The 20,126-nt window shown below is 31.8% G+C and overlaps 1 protein-coding gene across 8 annotated transcripts in view; it reads right to left on the bottom strand.

Annotated features, from left to right (window-relative positions):
• Positions 1 to 358: 358 nt before the first annotated feature.
• Positions 359 to 20,126, bottom strand: part of LOC134230371 (neuronal calcium sensor 2-like) — a 42,545-nt gene continuing 22,777 nt past the window's right edge. For 4 of the 8 annotated variants that reach the window (XM_062712131.1, XM_062712133.1, XM_062712135.1 and 1 more), the window contains 4 exons: positions 18,228 to 18,283; positions 5,993 to 6,112; positions 3,256 to 3,528; positions 359 to 2,364 (listed from right to left, as the gene is read on the bottom strand). In XM_062712131.1, the coding sequence (XP_062568115.1) occupies positions 2,170 to 2,364; positions 3,256 to 3,528; positions 5,993 to 6,103 (579 nt within the window). In that variant the 5' untranslated portion in view covers positions 6,104 to 6,112; positions 18,228 to 18,283 and the 3' untranslated portion in view covers positions 359 to 2,169. Of the gene's footprint in view, positions 2,365 to 3,255; positions 3,529 to 5,992; positions 6,113 to 12,101; positions 12,415 to 18,227; positions 18,284 to 19,188; positions 19,436 to 20,126 lie in introns of those variants that run through there. The other 4 variants (XM_062712132.1, XM_062712136.1, XM_062712137.1 and 1 more) reach the window with 3 other exon arrangements.

Here is a 20,126-nt window from a genome sequence, read left to right on the forward strand (position 1 = left end):
TGCAAAATACCTATTTTTGAAAACTTTCAGCAAAGAAAAAAAAAGAAAAAAAGTTTGTTAAAAGAGCAATGAACAAATGATGGGGACCAATCCCTCTGTGTATTAATAGTTTTGATGAATTACTCTCATGTGGCAATTTGGTATGTTCATTAAATACATTTTTGGATAATTATAAAAAATCAATGTAGAAAGTTTACATAAAAAAGAAAATTATTTTTCCTGTAATTTAATCATGTCTCACAAGTCAGTATCGTCACAAATTAACTTTTCAATTTTGATACTGCTCATCATTTTGAAACAATCTGAAATCTCCTTGAGTTATCTTTCCTTCCATATACTGCTCTAACGAAGATAAAACGAAGGCTTCATATAATCTTCTTTTATTCGAACACTTATTTCATGATAATGCTTTGCACATAATATGTATAATATATAATCTAATCAGCATATTGTCCAGCAATAAAGTTAGTGTAAAATAGGCAAAAAAGTAACAAAAATAACAGAAGAAATACATAGTTCATCATAATATAAAGGTGAACACCAAATTTTCAGAAAGGAGTGAACACAATCATCAAATAATTGAACACAAAAATTGCAAACAAAATAGGACACTGTTAAGAAAAGGTTTTTAACACTATGTTGTGAACTGGAATCAGAATACTAGTATTTTCCCTTAAAATATTGGAATGACAGATTGCAACTACATTGAACTAAATGTGACATATCAAGTTTTAATTCTGATCCATCATTTTAAATTTTTGATTTTATGTCTAATACATAAAAGAATGAAATATAATCTTCAAATCTCATTGAAATTAGAAATAGGTTAAACCTTAAAAAGAAGGAGTGAGCTTTGGTACTTACAAACATGAAATATCTAGCCTTTTCTATTGAATTCACTAAACTTGCATATAAACGTCATTTTTTAAAAATACTTACTGTCACTAAATTTACAGAGATTTATTTAAATGATCTTCCATATTCTAATACTAAAAATATTGTCTCCCACCTTAGTGCTTTTTCGTTGACATCTTTAAGAAGATACTATGAGATGAACTTTGTATAAACTTCTAAAGGTGACACTGAGATTTAGATACAAAACAATCTGACTTGATTACAACAATCAGTTTGTAAACGGATAACATGAAGTCCACTTGAACCACATAATGTACATATTAAAGATTGAAAATAAATAATTTGTAGAATAATTACCAAATACTTTATGCCAACAGCCACATGCAAATCAATGAATTAATGAATGGCATTTGATGAAACATTCTTCATGCACAACAATGAATACCAAAAATTACTATGAGCTTCACTGGTTTGTTTTTTTTTCCCTAGAAAAAGGTGAAAGTGTTTGGATAGAAATACTAGAATACTAAATTGTTTTCCTAACTTTCTTAACCAATTACTAAGCTCTGGAAGCTGTGCTTAGATTTTAGACATACATTGCTTGGCTTTTTACAAGAACTAAAATATATGCGAAATCTTGATTACATGTATAGGCAATATATATTATGTTAGTTGAAAAATTCTACGAAAGAAACTATCATACTTGTAATAAATGTATAGTGATGATATAACTGTACCATATGTTCTCAATATTGTGAGCACACAACCAAATCTTGTTTATCTTGCAAAAGGACATCCAAAATAAACTGGGCACCAATCCTAGGTGTATTACTTGAGTTATGGTGGTATATTTACATATCATTGTTCTAGCTGACAATCTTATGCATTCAGAATACAAAAACATGATTTGGAGGAATGAAAAACAGACTGGCATGAAGCTACAAGTTACCTTTACACTGTATCACATATAATAATCAAATCTTATGGAATCAAGTGATATTCAGAAAAATACAAACAACTAGATCTCTCTACATTTTACATTTTTTCTCATTTATGTTAACATAATGCTTTTCATTTGATTAGCTAAAATACAAATTCAATTTGACCTTCAAACATTTGAAAAATTACCAATATTTTCTTATTTCCATTTTACAGTATCTTACAAAAAAATCAATCTGATATTGAAGATGCTCTGTTCTGGAACAATAAGATTCTATCACATATAATGCCTCAGTGTATACACAACTCTCATGCTGCAGATAAAACTGTTCTTTGTGAAATGTTGAATGAAATGGAATATTCTTGAGGGTACCATTATTGGTTGGTTGCTGCATCTGCTGTCAGCATTTGATACAGAACTTGATCTTTCATGCAGCCTTCAATAAACTCTTGTTTTGTTAAATGTCCGTCACCATTTTCGTCCATTTTTTCAAAAATTTTCTCTGTCCTTTTTTCTGGTGTGTCCTCTCCTTGCCCACACAGTGCACTTCCCAGCATGTTGTAAATTGCCTGCAAAAGTTATTTAAAATTTTCATGAAATGAAACAAGAGATAGTGCTCAAAAAGCTAAACATTTCTCAAACTGAATTCTAATTTTAAGTGTGCTGATAATATTCTTGTTATATGTATTTACTAAAACGCTCGCATCTTGGCTGACTTGTTTCATAACAATTGCTAAGCCTCTGTTTTTCAAATGAATCTGACTACAGAATGTTCCTTCTATCTGATCAATACAAAAGGATCAGGACGGGAGTGACCTGTTTACATGGGATGCTTACTCCTCTTAGGGACCTGATCCCACCTCTGGAATTTCTAGTGGTCAGAGTTTTTTATGCTCTCCTAACATTTTTGTTTGTTTATTTATAATTTTTTTTTTCAGATTAATCATTGTTCCTTATCTTCACCATTCTACATTATGTATAAACTTGATAAAAAAAAAACATTTAAAACATTTCATACAATCTGAATTGAACCATATGAGAGTTTCAAGAAAAAAAATCCAACTGAACAGATTATTGATAACAATCAAACAATATTGGTGCTTCATACATGTTATGTCCTCAGTTAACCTACTTATTGCCCAAGCAGTGGCCTCCGTTCGCAATAGTTTGGACTAGTAATGAACAGAATTATTGATTAATAAAAACCCCTCATTTCAAAATTGATGATGTTATAAAACCGGCAATCAATGTCATAATATAACCCTTTGCTTGCAATCATTCATCTATGTAGCAGCACTCCGAGAAAATATTATGGCTATTATATTTTTTCTCTCTTACAAGACAAAAGAGGACATACATTTCCTCATTAACCCAGGAACCCAGTTTGATTAACCTAGGAACCCAGTTTAATATTACTGAATAATTTCATTGCCACTGACAGGTACTTGTGCTAAACTTACCCCAATTATTTCCACCATTTCATCTTTTTCAATGGTTCCATTCCCATCAATATCATACATAGTGAAGGCCCAGTTCAGTTTGCTCTTGGGATCACCACCAGAGGTGATGTTAATGGCAAGCAAGAATTCCTTAAAGTCAATTTTACCACTGTTGTCTCCATCAAAGGACCTAAACACATGGTTACAAAACTTGTCTGGATTTCCTGTGGGGAAGAATGTGGAATACACCTCAAGAAACTTGGACTTTGACAGCAATCCATCAGGACAGTCCCTCTGAAATAAGGAGATGACCAATCATATATTGGGAAAAAATTCTCAAATTTTCAAAGATGCTATTTTAAAAAATAAAGTGATGCACTAGGATACATAATATGCCCATTTAGAACTTTAAAACACAAGTTTGATGGATATTTTTAGATAAATTAAAGTGATACACTAACACGGTTTTTTAGGAGAAAAATATATCATATAAAGATATGCATATTGAGACTTTTTCATTCATTTAGAACATAGGGTACGTGCCTTATTTGCAGGAAAAATGTTCAAAGACAATATGGACTCTGTGTGAGCAGAAATTACTGTTGTTTACTTACATTGGGAAAATTAATGAAAATGATTAATTAAATTTCTTACTCTTGGTCTTATATAATTCTAAAATAATTTTAATCTATTACAAATTGTGTAATTAACTGTAAATAACAATTTCCTTAATCTTACATCTAAGGGCAGATCACTCTAACTGCATAAAACCACTCTATAATCAAGAGGCCCATGGGCCTTATAGGTCATCTGAGTATCATGCGACAACTTTCCAACAATTGAATTTGCATGTTTTTGGGCCATGAAATTCACAATTTTGAAAGAGGCACCATTGCTTATCATAATTATACACTCAGCATGCTTATTTTGGTTACTTAATACCCAGGGGTATCTCAGAGTAACAAAGAGAAAATGCATTTCCACTTCTAGTGAATTTCAGGGATATTTTTAGGGCGGGTCCACAAAATGCACAGGAACCAATATCTTTCAAAATTTTGGAATTTTTAAAAAATCCATGCTGTTGATTAATACCAAAGTGCAGATTTCAAAGCATTAAATTATTTCAGACTATGTTACCCCCAAAGTACCTCTGTCTCAGGGGCCAGGAAATTAACCATTTTTGTAAGAAGCAGTTTTTTTTGTCATAAATATATACAAAGATCATTAGCATTACACCCAACAACAAAGGAAAAGATTTTCAAAGAATTCATGCATTTTCATTATATAAACATTAGAGCCACCTAACATAAGAAGCCCTAACCCAGGGACCCTGAAATTCAAAAATCTCAAAGAGGCATGACTTCCTCCTCATAACTATGTACATAGTTCATTGGTTAAATACCACAGAAAAGAAGAGTTTTAAAGAATTTATGCATTTTCACTATATAATCAATAAAGCCCCTCCCTAATACCAGAACCCCCAACCCAGGGGCCATGAAATTCACAATTTTGGAAGAGGTAGCCTTATTCAACATAACTATGTACTTGGTTAGTTTATTTAATACTCAGAAGCAAAGAAGAAGATATTTCAATTCATTTTTTACTATATAATCTATATAGCCCCACCATAGCACTAGAACCCCTGACCCTGGGGCCATGAAATTCACAATTTTGGAAGAGGCAGCCTTATTCAACATAACTATACACTTGGTTAATTTATTTAATGCCCATGAACAGAGAAAAAGAATTTCAAAGAATACTAATCTATATAGCCCCACCCTACCACTAGAACCCCTGTCCCTGGGGCCATGAAATTCACAATTTTGGAATAGGCGGTCATTTTCAATTTATCTATGCACTTGGTTAGTTTATTTAATGCCCAGGAGCAGAAAAGAAGAAGTTCAAAGAAATAATGCATTTTCACTATATAACATGTTTAGCCCCGCCCTAGCACTAGAACCCCTGACCCTGGGGCCATGAATTTCACAATTTTGGTAGAGGACTCAATGCTAATTACATTATTGCCAACAATTTACCTGCTTGATGTGAATTTTTTAAAGATTGCACTAATTTTAGTGGTTTTTGCCCCACCCCCCAACCCCAGGGGGGCAGGGACCATGAATCTTTAATCTTTGTTCCCCTTCTCCAATAGATGCTATATGCCAAATTTGTGAAATTTTGAGTGGCAAAGAAGAACTAAAAATTCAAATGTTAATGCATGACATCCTTGACGACGGACAAAAACAGATAGCAATAGGTCACCTGAGTTTACTCAGGTGACCTAAAAAGAACTCTTTAGTGTGCAGTGTTTAGAGCTTCCTTAACACTATTTAACTATCCATATCCATGAAAGCGTTTTAGGCTGCAACAACTCCAAATCATGATGCATCAACTTACAAGAATTGATATTTTTATAAAATTCAAAATATAAGATCTGAACATGACCTTATTTGACTATATATATAGTCATAAATTCTAAAATAGGGTCAAAATGACCTACTTTTGGGTGACAACATACCTTTCCCCAACATGCTATACCACAAGAAGACAGACATATTAAGAACATGGAAACAAATATGTACCCTTTGATTTGCATATTTCAACTAAATTTTTATTAAAAATGAAAGTAACATAACAAACATATTACATACATTAATCTTTTATCTTTTTTTTGCATTTTAAGATTTAGAAGTAGACAGTTTTACTAATGACAATGGACTCTTTCTTTCCTTTTTGTTAATTACTGTGAATTCCTTACCATAAAACCCCTGTACCAATCTTTAATCTCAGCCTTCGTGAATTTTGTATTTGAGCACAAAAATTCCAAGTCTTCCTTGGGAAGCTTCTTACTGGATGATTTGTTCCCCATCTTATTTACCTGGAAAAGAGGAATTTATAGACTGTATCAAAATTTTATTTGCATTGTAATCAAAGAAGTTTGAATTAATTTTAACAAGATCAATTAGACCTTTAAAGGTAGCAAATGACACAGTTTTTCAGAATTCAGTAAGATATGAGTCACATCCCTATATTTACGGTAGTACGAATGAGTGTCCTTGGGCAAGCTAAGATACTTTTGTGACAAATTTGACAAAAGTTGGCTGTGAGGCTCTTGAGATATTTCCCATTTTCAGAAAAAAGTTTTTACAAAAAACTTTTAAATTTTTTTAATGATTAACCTTGGCAATGATGTTCATCAAAATCCAAAACTGACCAAAAGAATTTTCATGGATCACCTTTTCATTAAAAAAAAAAATTAACAGCTTGCTGCAACAAAAATCTACTTATTTCATCAAACAAAATATTTTTAGTTTTATTTTTAGAATCCATTGAAAGAGTTTTTTTTTCAATATTTGAAGAGGATTGTACCATTATTACTTCACTTCAACACAAGAAGAGAATGGTTTGATAATGACACTTCAATATTTAAAGAGAAAGGTACAACTACTAAACTACAATTCAAAATATCAAGAGATTGGTTATATTACAGGTATTATACTTCAAAATATGAAAACAATGGCAGATTATTTATCTTCATTATAAAAAAAGGATAGTAAAATCCACCTGTGACGTCATTCTTTTGTTTGAGTGCTCCATTACTTATAATTACATTGAAAACAGTGTTATGAATTCTTTTGTGCCTCTACCAAGGAAAGAACAAAAATTTTGATGTGCTTATTTATTGAAAATTTAGTTTTTTTAGAGTTGCAAAGGCTTTGAATTTGATAAACATGGGTTTAGATTAAATTCAGTACACTTTTTTTAGTTTTTCTTTCTATATTATATATAAATAATACTACTAATATATGTTACTGTTTACTTTTAAAAATACCATTTTAAAAAGTGGATTTTGTCTACAAAAATATAGATGTGCATTTTTTTTTTTTTTAAGGCTTTGAAAAAGTCAGATTTTATAGAAAAAAAAACTGTAATTTAAAAAAACCTTAAAAGATGGATTTTGTCCAGTAGAATGTTTTTTTTTAAATAAAAAAAATTAAACTACTAATGTTTCAGCTACTTGTAAGGTACTCAAGCATGCAAAAAGATTGTGTAATTAAATGTTTACAATTGTTTATGTCAAGTTTCATACCTATCATATGCAACTTATGTTCATTCAAGCTTTTTGTTTTTTGACAATAAATATCCTGACCATGAGACTGACCTCTCTCAGAATACACAGCCACAATACTGTATGTGAAATCTTATTTCAGGTATATAATACAAGTCTGAAATTGATTCCTATCCATAGGGGTTATTGCCCCTTTCAGTTTTAAACAATAATCTATACTTTCAGAAACAACTCACATTCTTTTAACACCTGCCAAACTTCAAATCTGCAATTTTATAACATGCCCCAATGAAATATATTTTATGAGAATCTTATCAATGTTTTCCTGCAATAAATAAATTTTTACACTGTTGTATAATAAAAAAAAACACCCTCATTAGAAATTCGCTCGTTATTATTATGGAAAGCAATCAATTACCATCACATTCCATCAGAGAATTATTTCATGAGTGACTTTGATAGGATCGGAGATATTATATTGGAAAAAGTTCTGTCAATAATTTATATTTCATTTTAGCTTCATATACCTCTGAAGTTGTTTCCCATTAATTACTGAGCTCTAAGTTGTACAGGAAACTAGAACAATTAGAATACTATGTTCTGGCCTGTTAAATTGATTCCATTAATTAATGCATGACTACTACAATTCAGTCTTCAGATTTCTGTTCAAGTTTTTACCCTCAGACTTTTGATAGATGATTTTTGATTGACAAAGCAATAAGATTGGAAACGCTTGGCCTCAGAACACAACTAAACTTCTACATCATTAAACCAAATGTTACTTTGTGCTGAAGCTTTTTTAAGTATTAATACTCCAGGTTGAATCTCATCAGAATCAAAAACATGCCAAATCTTTTTTTTCTTGAGCTGTCAAAAATAGAATTCAAAGAGGAGAAGATCAGAAGAACAAAGGAAGCAAATTTGTATCAGACAATAATATAATTCAGCATTTGGCCTCCTTAAAAAGAATTAAAAGGTAGAAATGTCTTCTGTTTATTAAATTAAAAGAGGCCGACTCCAAACTGGGTCTTTTAAGTGAAATATTCCATGACTGATAATTCTTTGGAAACTTTGGATGCTTGAATAACTTATGATTTGGTTTCTAAAAACAATTTTACTAAAACTATTCCTTGGGGAAAAAAATCCAGAATAATTCTCTTCCTTCCCCAAAACAACAAAAATACATTAACTGATGTTTATGGATGTACTTTAGTGGAATAATGCTAAATAAAATCATTCACAGCACTTAAAATGTGCGGTTACACTCTATGCTTTTCATTCTCTGAGGAGTGAATATAATTTTTCATCTGACTCCATCAGACAAGGATAGTTATTTGTGCAAGTTTAGCTCAGCACACAAGCCAAAAGTACTCTCTTGTAATAAAAAAGACAAGCATAAAATAGGATGATTTCATTTAAATAAAGATTATAGAAAAACAAATGTCAAAATCTTCTTCCCTCTCAGTTGTTTATTTTCCTGTTGACACTGTGCTAAGTAATGGTGACAGAGCTACAGAATATTTTCTATTACAAATTGCCTGTACATTATACTCAACCAATAATCAGCCTTGCCCCCTGTGGGATCGCTCGCAACTTCCCCAATAAGGAGCCTTGTTATTAGAGCTATCACACTCATTATTGGTCTGGCCTGACCATTCCCAAGTCATATGGTCAGTCCATTACCGACATTATTGGGGAAATTGTAGATTGAAGGACAAACATTCATCACAGTTCACTGAGTTTCATGTGTCTCAGTGTAATTGTATGTATTAAGTATATGAAGCAAGAGACTGGAAAACAAAATGGGGAGGGAGTGAGAGATCAACTCATAATTCCATTTCATTTGCATTCTAGCATTCTCACAAGTTGTCACAAAATTTCTATTACAGTACATACCATGACAGGGTCTACTTCACATTTTATATAATAAAAAACAAAAATTCTGACTTTTAATGTTTTGTTATGGATCGTCCATATCATTCCATTTTCAGATAAACAGCAACCATAGGAAAGATTGGCTCTGGAGTCCAGGATATGATGCTAATGTCAAGAATACAATGACTTTCTCCTCAAACTTTCTCACTTTTGTAATCAATTTTCCAGACTCATCTAGTTAATGCTAGACAGTTGTTTCTTGCATCACTTCAAAATGCTCTAGATCAGCACAGGAACCATCTCTCTCAAAAGTTGTGATGGAACCTGCACTTTAAACATCCAACTCCCAGAAAATGAAATATATATTGATAATTTTCAAAGTTTTATATTTGGTTAACCCAGACATTTGAGTTAACTAACAGTTAACTGAGAGAGATGCTTAATATGTAGAGGCACTGTAGGGCAGAGCTTAGGGTACACAAATCCATGGGTAATAAAAAAGAACTCTACAAAGATAATGGAACGTGCTATAAAACAAGATACATTTATCTCAAATGATGGAATAAAACATGTAATCAGAGACCTCTGTGAAAGCCTGCAATAAAAATCCACACATAAAGCTCCATTTACATAGTGGAATGATTACTGAGGTTTCAGACTTGACATAATTCGAACAATACAGGACTCTGGAGTTGAAGGGTTTCAAATTAATCAGACTACACTATACCCCAATGCTTAGCTCATTAAGTCTCTGATTTTTTTTCTCCAGGATCTTGATTTTGGACTATATACAATTATTTTTGGACTATATACAATTATAGCACTGACAATTCAGACTAAAGATATTGTGTGGGTCTTTAGTAATTTTCCTCAATAATGCATGGCCACATCTATATGGCTTAAATCTTCATAAACATACATGTATATCTTATGAAATCAAATTTTGATCAAAAGCATGTGTACACTGATGTTAAAAAATACAAACTACATACATAAATCAGCTTGAAAATGACTGATGCAGACCGATATTCTTATCTCTGTGAAACGAACATCTGCACACGCTGCACCAATACTGCGCCATATATGATCAACCGTAATGCTCAATAACAACCATAATAAATCAACAGATAGGCAATTTTTACATAATTCAGGCCTCGCACCAGTCAAGTCAACAGTAATTTAATAATTTGCTGTTAATTTAATTGTTCTGAATATGATCTTGCCAGTTATTAACTCTGCTCTTGGACCACACTGCATACATTGTAATGTCTCTGGTGGCTTCCTTTGAGCCAAAATAGAAAAAGTAAATTGCAAGAAATGAACAGATCAATTCTTCTTCATTTCCCTGGGGATTTTTGGACTGATGTAAGCAGACCTTATGTTCACATATCCTTTAGACCTTTAACCCTACATATTGACTTCTACGGGTCTTTTTTTTTTTTATCATAACAAGAAGCAAGAGTGGGGAATGTAATATAATCCTGACATGTACATATGAGTTATATCTATGGGTTTTATCGAATCAAAGATCCTTTGGCTAAATTGCTCACCCAAATTCTTGAACTCTCACTGAAAATTTCCAAGTATGGAGCCTTAAGTTTGGTCATATAAGCCATAGTTTGAGTAAACTTGATTCATCTAAAAGTTGGTCACAACTTTTACACCTATTGTTCAGAAATTATACTTAACTTACTATTTTCACACATACATGCTTTGTAATGTGTGTGAAATGTAATGAATAAGATGCCTCAAACTTGTGTAAAATGTAACAAATGGGTAAGTTTCCACACACTATGTGAAATGTAATGAATTGGTAAGGCCCCATACATTCTTTTTGAAATGTAATTAATATTGGTAAGGCCTCACATACTGTATGAAATATAATTAATTGCTAAGACCCCTGGATACAATGTGAGTGAAATGTAATGTATTGTTAAAGCCTCAATCATTGAGTGTGAAATGTAATGAATATTGGTAAGACTTCTGCACACTATCCGTGAAATGTAATGAATTGGTAAGGCCCTGCACACTGTGTGTGTAATGAATTGGTAAGGCCCTACATGCTGTGTGTGAAATGTAATGAATTGGTAAGGCCCTACACGCTGTTTGTGAAATGTAATGAATTGGTAAGGGTTGTACACATTGTGTGTGAAATGTAATGAATATTGGTAAGGCCTCACACACTGTATAAAATGTAATTGATTGGTAAGACCTCTGGATACACTGTGTGTGAAATGTAATGAATTGGTAAGGCCCAACACATTCTGTGTAAAATGTAATGGATTAGTAAGATGGTAACTGCCATGCAGGCATTGGTTGAAAAAGATTGGTGAATGTGAGTGAAATGTTTACAGACCAGGTCAATAAAAAATCTGCAAAATTGAAAAAATAAAAATATAAAATGGGTGATAAAAAAAGTTCAGCAATTTATTTATTATGGCCTTAGTAAAAGCCATAGTAATGTAGAAATGTGAGCTAAATAGTATCTAACATGTAAACAACACAATACATCAGGCTTTAGAGATACATGTTCAAACACCAAAACCAATCTCTAAATCAGAGAGGACTTTGGATTTATTATAGCAAAGAGAATTTTTAAAGATTTTTAACTTTTAATTGTCTCTTTTATATTTATAAATGCCATCAGATTTTAAAGATAAAAAATTAATACACAGTAAATTTCTACTTTCACAGGTTCATGTCATTTTAGTTCTTTTGAAAATGCATCATCAATTGAGTGCACATTAGCAATGATCATTGAAAATAATGTTTAAATTTCTGAAGAGAATCTATTACCGGTATATTTGTATTTTCTCAACAATATAAATTTCAATAAAGTGATTATTTTCCCACCAAGAACTCCCATAAAGCTGCACATAAAAATTTACCCCTAGACAATGAGAGATCATTAATGTATACTCACCCAAATTAAAAGTCATGTGAAGCGAACATAGAGCATGTGTAGATCCTAGATTTCACCAAAGTATTAATGAATATTTTATGTACCGAGTTTCCACAGAAACCTATACACTTATAAAGTAGAACTCTGTATGGCCATTCAACTGTGCCGAGTTAAACACTTATCCCACTATGATCAAAATTGATCTCTGTTCCTTAGACATCTGTCAACTTGATTGGTGCCAATTAAACTGACTCAAAAATTCTGTGAGTTATAAGTCTTCCTAGATCAAAATTTTAATGAAATTCCACCTCTGTGAACTATAAAACATTTCCGAGGCTTTTTCCCCGTTTCATTTATAGGATGTGCAAGTTAAAACGCACACATAATTTATTCAATGAGCCATCAATCTCAATAAGAATTGTTACTTTGCCGTTGCAAGGAGAGGAAGAAGGCAATTCTGGTCGAAGTTTTACCTTTTAGCAAATGCCATAATCCATCAGTCATATGATGTAATATGTCCTTAGACCAAACAGAACACACTGTTAATCCGACATTTTTTTTTTCATTTGTACTGATTAAAGGAAGACTTGACTTGAGAAAAATCTGTGCCATGATTAAAGAGAAATTCTGACAACCTCTCGTAATATTTTTTTTTTCTTTAATTAAAACTTGAGCTCCATCATTTTATGGATTTTGGAACAGAATAGACTGTCAAAGGTTTCAGAAACAAAAACTTTTTATGATAATGTTGTTCAATAATCTCGACACTTTGACAGAATCGAGTGATATAAAGAGTGTTGAGTCTCAGATTATATTTACAACAATTTGCTACTGATAAAATTTCCATTAATGGAAATAGACTTCCTATTTTCTTCATTAAATCTGTGCAGCCACTAGTCAAATCACAGAAGCTTACATGTAATGGCAACTAATCTACTATATTGCAAAACATCAGATTTCATAGTCTGAATTGACAAGAATTCAATTAAACAATTTTATCACATGTATCCTCCATATCCCTGTAATATATTGGTATCTACAACAGAATTAAGTCTTCAATCAATCTCCACTATTTAAAATGCAAATCAATCAAATTAATAACACAATATAAGTGCACTATAATCATAAATGTAAAATATTTTATAATTGAAATTTTTTTTTGATACAAATACTGAAGAAAATTTATAATTTGAATGGCAATGATTTAATTTTATCATTAAGGGAGCATGTTACTATAGATTTTCCCATGAAATTCTACTATATAAATAGGAATAAGTGAATTAACTCAGAAAAATGAGTTTATCACAGAGTTTGTTATGCCTCCAATGCTTCATTCAAATTATTAAACAATTCTCAAATGCCCATTTTAATCTAGTCAGATGCTGAACAGAAAGAGAAACTTTTAACTGAAATAAATTCCCACCAGGTGGCTTACGGGTAGATTCAGTGTCAGAATTAATGTACGAATATTTGCACTACATATACCAAATGCCCCCGAAAGGTTTCCTTTATAAATGATGAATTAATATTGTAAAGAAATAAAATATCGTGCCATGAAATGTATGTAAATCAATAATGGGTTTCACTAAGTCTGACAAAACATACAGTAAATTCACATTATGCAAATAATTAAATCTAATTTGTTGCCAGTTACATCTGACCAGAGGGAATATAACGGAATACTTAACAGGTACTTGAACTAGCTTCATGTTTCATCGGGTGTGGAATTCAATTCCCAGAAACAAAATTAAAATTACATTTAAATGCAGGGCTGGTCATCAATAACATTTAATTGTTATATTAACCTGGAAAATTTCATTTAAATAGTTCATCATTTTCACACTATCTATATATAAACATTAAAATACTTTTATTGTACAGACAAAAATTGAAAAAAGAAAATGCGCAACAGCATAAAATCGTAAATTATTTTCATTTAAGGGAACATTTTATCCCTAAGAAATAAAAATCATGTTTCTATGAAATGAAATCTAATTAACACTTTTACAGGATTGAAATAACTTCTTTTAATGTCATTTACTGACATCATTTGCAAGGCAGCAAAATACGACCAGGCCTGCAGAAGTTAATATAAATCTGCATCAAGCTAAGTGAAAATACATTACTGTTCTTGCAATTCAATTGACGTTCCCTGTTCTTCCCTTCCCATAATTCCCTGGAGAGAGTTAAGACTTATGTAAATGAAGACAGGAACTTTACATAACAGACATTTGAATTTCTATCTAGGACACCACATCATTTACTTCTCATACAATTTGATCAAGTCTTGCTGCAGGTTTTAATTAAAGCTGAAAGGCACTCCGGGCAACAAAGATTCATAAAAGGGGAAAAACTCTGGTTTGATCTGTAAAGATGTCACTTCCTCAGTATAAATACGATAAATGAAAATAATATGCACAAAAATAAGAATTATAAGGACAGTATACATTTCTAACATTTCCTTATACATGTATACCTATATTCTTGCATTTCACACATAACAACAATTAAGAGCTACAATGATGCTGATTGTTTATATTCATGCAGTAACATTAATACACTGACTATCTTAATAGTTATGACTTTGGGAGCCTAAATTTTTTTTGTTATCGATCTTTTATACTAATGGATGCCAAATTATTCCACAAATGGAGTGATTTGCAATTACCTCAAACTGACTTTTAATAATAACTGCAAACACATCTAAAACCAATCTCCATTGCAAGTCAAGACAACTCTAGATAATCAACTAAAAATATTTCCCCAAAACCCATGTCTTCAATTTTTTTTAAAAGGGGTCCATTACACTGAATCGGCATTTACATGTTTGAGAACAGGAAAGATTCAGTAATAATATAACCACTTGCAACTCTAGCTAAAAGAAACATAGCTATTACGGACTCATAAAGTAGTCATTAAAAAGCTGAAAATCTGCTTAGGATGTGCCTGCTACAATAAATTGCCACATTTACTTTGATTATAATGCTGAAATACAGTTAAACCCCTGTGGAACCTTAAATATATCAAGCAATCATTTTAATCTATCTATCAACAAAACAAACAATCAATTGATCAATCAATCAATTAATCAAAAGTGAAAATGAAGCAAATACATTGTTACTTTGATATTTTGCTGTAGATTTTTTTCTTTCAATTTTCGTTGGGAGCTTTAAATGATATAGCCTATCTACTATATTAGATCAATATTTGTTGAGGTGTTAATTTGTGAACCTTCATTAAAAAAAAGAAATCTATAGTAAACTATTTCTCTATCAATAATGATGTCTAAGAATGGCTACAAAATTCTATAGCTATAATTTAAGCAAAAATAAAGTAGCAATGATCTTACCAACTGCACACCATCTAATATGTAATAGATAATCATCTACAGGAAATCATCATGTGAATTTGAGAACAGGTTTAGTAATTTTTGTGTTTCATTTAATATTATCATTTTTTTTTTCGCAATTCTTTATTTCTTTTTTTTTGTGCAAATAGGGAGCTAATTGTGTCTTGGTTGTGTTTAGACTGGCCGATTTTCTATCAATTAGGATTTTGAGAAGGACTAATTAAAATAAACATTAACACAATCCAGTGTTGATACTTAAAATATCAAAGTTGTTATTCTTCAGTAACATGATGCTGCTTATGAAAGCAAACTGTCTGTCAAGACGATAAATACTTCAACTTCAAGAAATCAAAAAATCACAAGAACATTTATAAGAAGTCAGAAAACATTACTGAAAAAAACAAATTGACCAAAGTCAACACTAAAACAGCTTTATTTATAGCTGAGAGGTAATGTGTAACTTAGGGAAATCCATTAATGAGGTATTCAATCAGAGAGACAAAGGTCCTCCGTGTACACATCGATGACATTTTCTTCCTTTTGAGGAGCACAAAAATCCATACCTTTGCTCTATAATCAAACAATTGACATATTGTCTGACGGAGCCCCACACCACTGGCCAGTTTGATGTACTCTCCTCCAAGCCAGGCCTGACAGCCCGCAATAGAAGTGCGCGATGGAGTGTTATTAAGATAGAAGGCCCAACACCGATTTCTATCGAAGCTTGGCTGATGTCATTATCTAAGCAAATTCACAGACAAGTAATTGTTAAGCTTGCTTCGATTCAGTGACATAATTCTCACAGAATACATCAAACTGAGGAGAGAAAATAGATATCTTTTTACTGGGGTTCCTCATAGTATATTTTTTTCATATGCGGAGTGAACTGGGACTTCTAATTGGCAATAAAAATATCCCTCTTCATAGCGTGCTGCAAATGGTTAATCATATTCTATGTGCAATATGGTGCCATAATTCTGCAAAGGTTTATATCATCATCAGAATTTTTGCTTCCTCTCTCAAATATATCTATATGTACTACAGCTAAGCCTAAATGATTACTTCAGAATATGAAAGATTATTAGTGACATAAAGAAACCTCTATTTCAATTTGTACGTGACAATAAAGCTGACACAGGGCAAAAATATTCTTACAAAAATAGAACTTTTATGAGAATTCTACAGTTCTTTAATTTGATATTGAGACCTATAGACTAAATTACCAGCAAAAAAATAGAAGCTTGGTCTCTAGAATTAGATTTCTGGCTTTCCACTTCATAAAACAAGAGTCCATGGGCCTTATTGCTCACCTGAGTATCAAAGAGCCCTGATTTAGATGACTTAAAAATTTGACACTCAGGATTGTGTTCTTTTTTATTTCAATTAATGCTCACATAAAAAACACATGTTACAGCAAATAGTCAATTGAATATGGAAAATTTGTATTTGACTGAACCACAAAAACTGGACATTCGGACAAATTTTTCATCATGTAGCACATGTATAGTGGTTATAGTCTCTTTGATTGTCTTACTTGTAAAGACTTATAAATAATAAAAACATCCTCAATTCCAATTCACTTGATGAATCACTTTCAACAAATCACCATGAAATACAAAGTATAGTTTTCAACACTTTAAACAATCAAAACCTTCAAGCAGACAAATTTAACCACCCTGATATAGAAATGGTTCAAAATAAAAATCTGTTCAACTTTCAGCCAGAAACTCGAAGGAAGATTCATCAACCAATTCCAAGATAACTATCTCTCTGCATACAAATTAATGTTTGTATATATTTTATAACCCATTCTGTAATTGATGTTTTTTTGTAGTTTGTGGCAGTCTTTTATCAGTGATCATTGGTATGAATCCAAGGCCAAACCTTGAATAATCCTTTAAAATTTAATACTTCTCTTGATACAGCACTTGATTAGCATCTTATTCCACATAAATGTTTTTCAAGTGATTAAAACAAGGTTCAGATTTATCTCCTCCTGGGTATGAGACAGAGGGATTCTGAGTACAAAATCATCAATAAACTTGAAATGAAATAACAGAACTTTTAAATCAGTGACCGAAATAACCATCCTGCATGTTTATTTGAACTTTATCATCAGTATAACATGTATTATCCTCACAATGTCAGGACATGAGTCTACTCCTGGACATGAGACCCTTGACAAACTTCATTCAATATTTCAAGGGCTTTCTTCTGTCTATGACATGCACCAATAAGATTTGGGATTTCACGAGTTGAAATGTAACTTAAGTTGACTTGAAACATAAGTTGACACCTCAATGCATGCATGTGTAAAGGATTATTTGTTGCCAAGTCTTTAATGTGATTGGTCAAGAGATAAGAAGAAAAAAACAAACAAGATTTGTAATTTCCATGAAAAATGTCACCAAATTACAGAATGAAGTTTTTCAGGTGTCCCACATTCATGACTGGAACTGGACTCAGGGTCCTTGTTATACTCTGCACTTCAAGTTTCTCTAAAACATCAAAGTTTGCCAAACACTCAGAGGTCTAAACCTTAAGAGTTTAAAAATATAGACATGAATTTCATAAATTTTGTAGACTTTTAAGCAAGAAATAGGAATTCTAGATGTCTCTAGAGAAAATATGATTTCTTTCAAAGGGATAATACAACAACCATGTCTGTTGGCTCTAGGTCACCTGAGTTACTCAGCTGTCTTTTCAATATAATCATTACTATCAAATCAAAAAAAATACATGTAAACATTTTTAGAGAGAAATTAATGTCTTAATGTCTAAAAAAGATGAATTCTTACCTGTGAAATCTTCTCTAAGTCGAGAGAAAATGGTTCACCTGTACTGCTCTAATTTTCTAGGGAGAAAAGAAAAAATAAGAAAAATAAATAAATAAAAACCTACACAATTTTTACTAATTGAACATTTTCTATTATACAGACAGACAGTAAAGACTTAATCGTTTCAGATCATGTAATAAATGAAGTGTGTACCTAAAAATGACTGGCTGAAAGATCATACAATGATTGAAAAACCTGTTTTTACTCTGTATAATTTGGCTGACATTCTTGGCAATCAATTATCCATAGTAAGTATGATGAATTTACAGAAATGTTTTAAGACCTATGAGCAAAATAGCTATCTGATGACCAGAATTCACATTTAAAGGGAGAATATCCTTGATTGCCCCCTGGATAATGGGAAACTATAGTCCTACTGTAAGATTGTGGAATCATTTTATTGTTTTAATACAGCGGGCAATGCACCTAGAACTGGATCCTTCCACAAATCTAATTTTCTTGTTGACCATTTACAAGGGTAAACAAACTGATGTTCTCTAGCATCATAAGGGATGCACTAGAGGGAGTGGAAGTAATATAAACATGTTGTCTTCCTTGATGTCCAAACAAATTATTGTAATTTCAATCATTACTCTTTGTTTACAAGTTAGAAATGTTTACAAGATGTTGTAAAACAAGAAATTATGCACTTACTGGCATATCTTTCAATATTTGTGTGGGTTTTTTCTTTTAAAATTTACATAGAGAAGATTTGATTAAAATTCTTCAAATCACTTTCAAAAAGAAATAAATTTTTATGCCCCATTCCAGAAGGAGAAAAAAACCAACCTCAAAACAATCATGTTTCTATTAAACCATCACCTAGATCCTCTATTTGAATCAAACAAAGGAAATTTAGGTAAAACTTACAACTTAAAAACAAACTTCAAACTTAAAAACTTTTCAATGAAACCAAAATTACCTTAAAAAGTGAAAGCTGAAAGCTTTAAATCCAGACAATAAGGTCACCTATCCTATCAATGGCACTTCTTTGTTAATCAAACAGAGTTAAGTCTACAGAGTGTTGGTAGTATCTTAAGTGAGCATGGCCCCTATAGTCCTGATTGCAGTGCAAGATGATTTTTCCCCTCCTATCAGGCATCTAGCATCATGATTCAATGCTTGCTACATCTCATAAACTCTAGCACTGCATTGCTAGGAATCAATATGGAAATTCTCTTTATATGCATCTATTTTATTACACAATATTTCTTACACACACATCCATGGATCATAGAAGAAAAGAGCATTTGCAAGTTTTTTAGTGTTCATCTATGAGACAGAACATCTCACCGGCTTATTGTAATCAAATGAAAAACACAATTTAACCAAGTAGAAAACTAGTTCATTCCTCTTCAGTTAATCAATACCAAAGTCCTTTCTTTGGCCTATTCTGGGACTATGTCTCACAAATAACAGTAATTCCCATCTTTCCCAAAAGTCCCCATTCATAGCTTGATGGAAGACCCTTTTACATAAATTGGACACAATGACCATCGATTCCTTCTAATACTGGACTAAATGTCTGTCAATGTATGCGATAGTCGACTTATCATCCCCATCACCTGTCATCAAGATTACCAATACCTAACCTTTCAGTTAGGAGGTAATCTTAGAGGGGGTGGACAATGTAATATTCAGTCCAATGTGAGGAATGACTCTGTCAAATTGTCCAAACAAAGTAAAGCAGAATCACTTAATAATTTGTAAAAAGTGGGTGTTAAACATTTTGACATTCAAGGAAGGATTCTTGCTCTGATTCATGGTCCTTCATCATGAAATGTATATGTACATCTTAGAAAAAGCATAAAATAACCATAAGAAACAAATGTCTCCTACCTGGAACTCACAGGACGTACT

Source organism: Saccostrea cucullata, unplaced genomic scaffold (assembly GCF_032062105.1).
Source record: "Saccostrea cucullata isolate Sc308-1 unplaced genomic scaffold, CSIRO_AGI_Scuc_v1 ctg315, whole genome shotgun sequence".
Taxonomy (NCBI): Eukaryota; Metazoa; Mollusca; class Bivalvia; order Ostreida; family Ostreidae; genus Saccostrea; species Saccostrea cuccullata.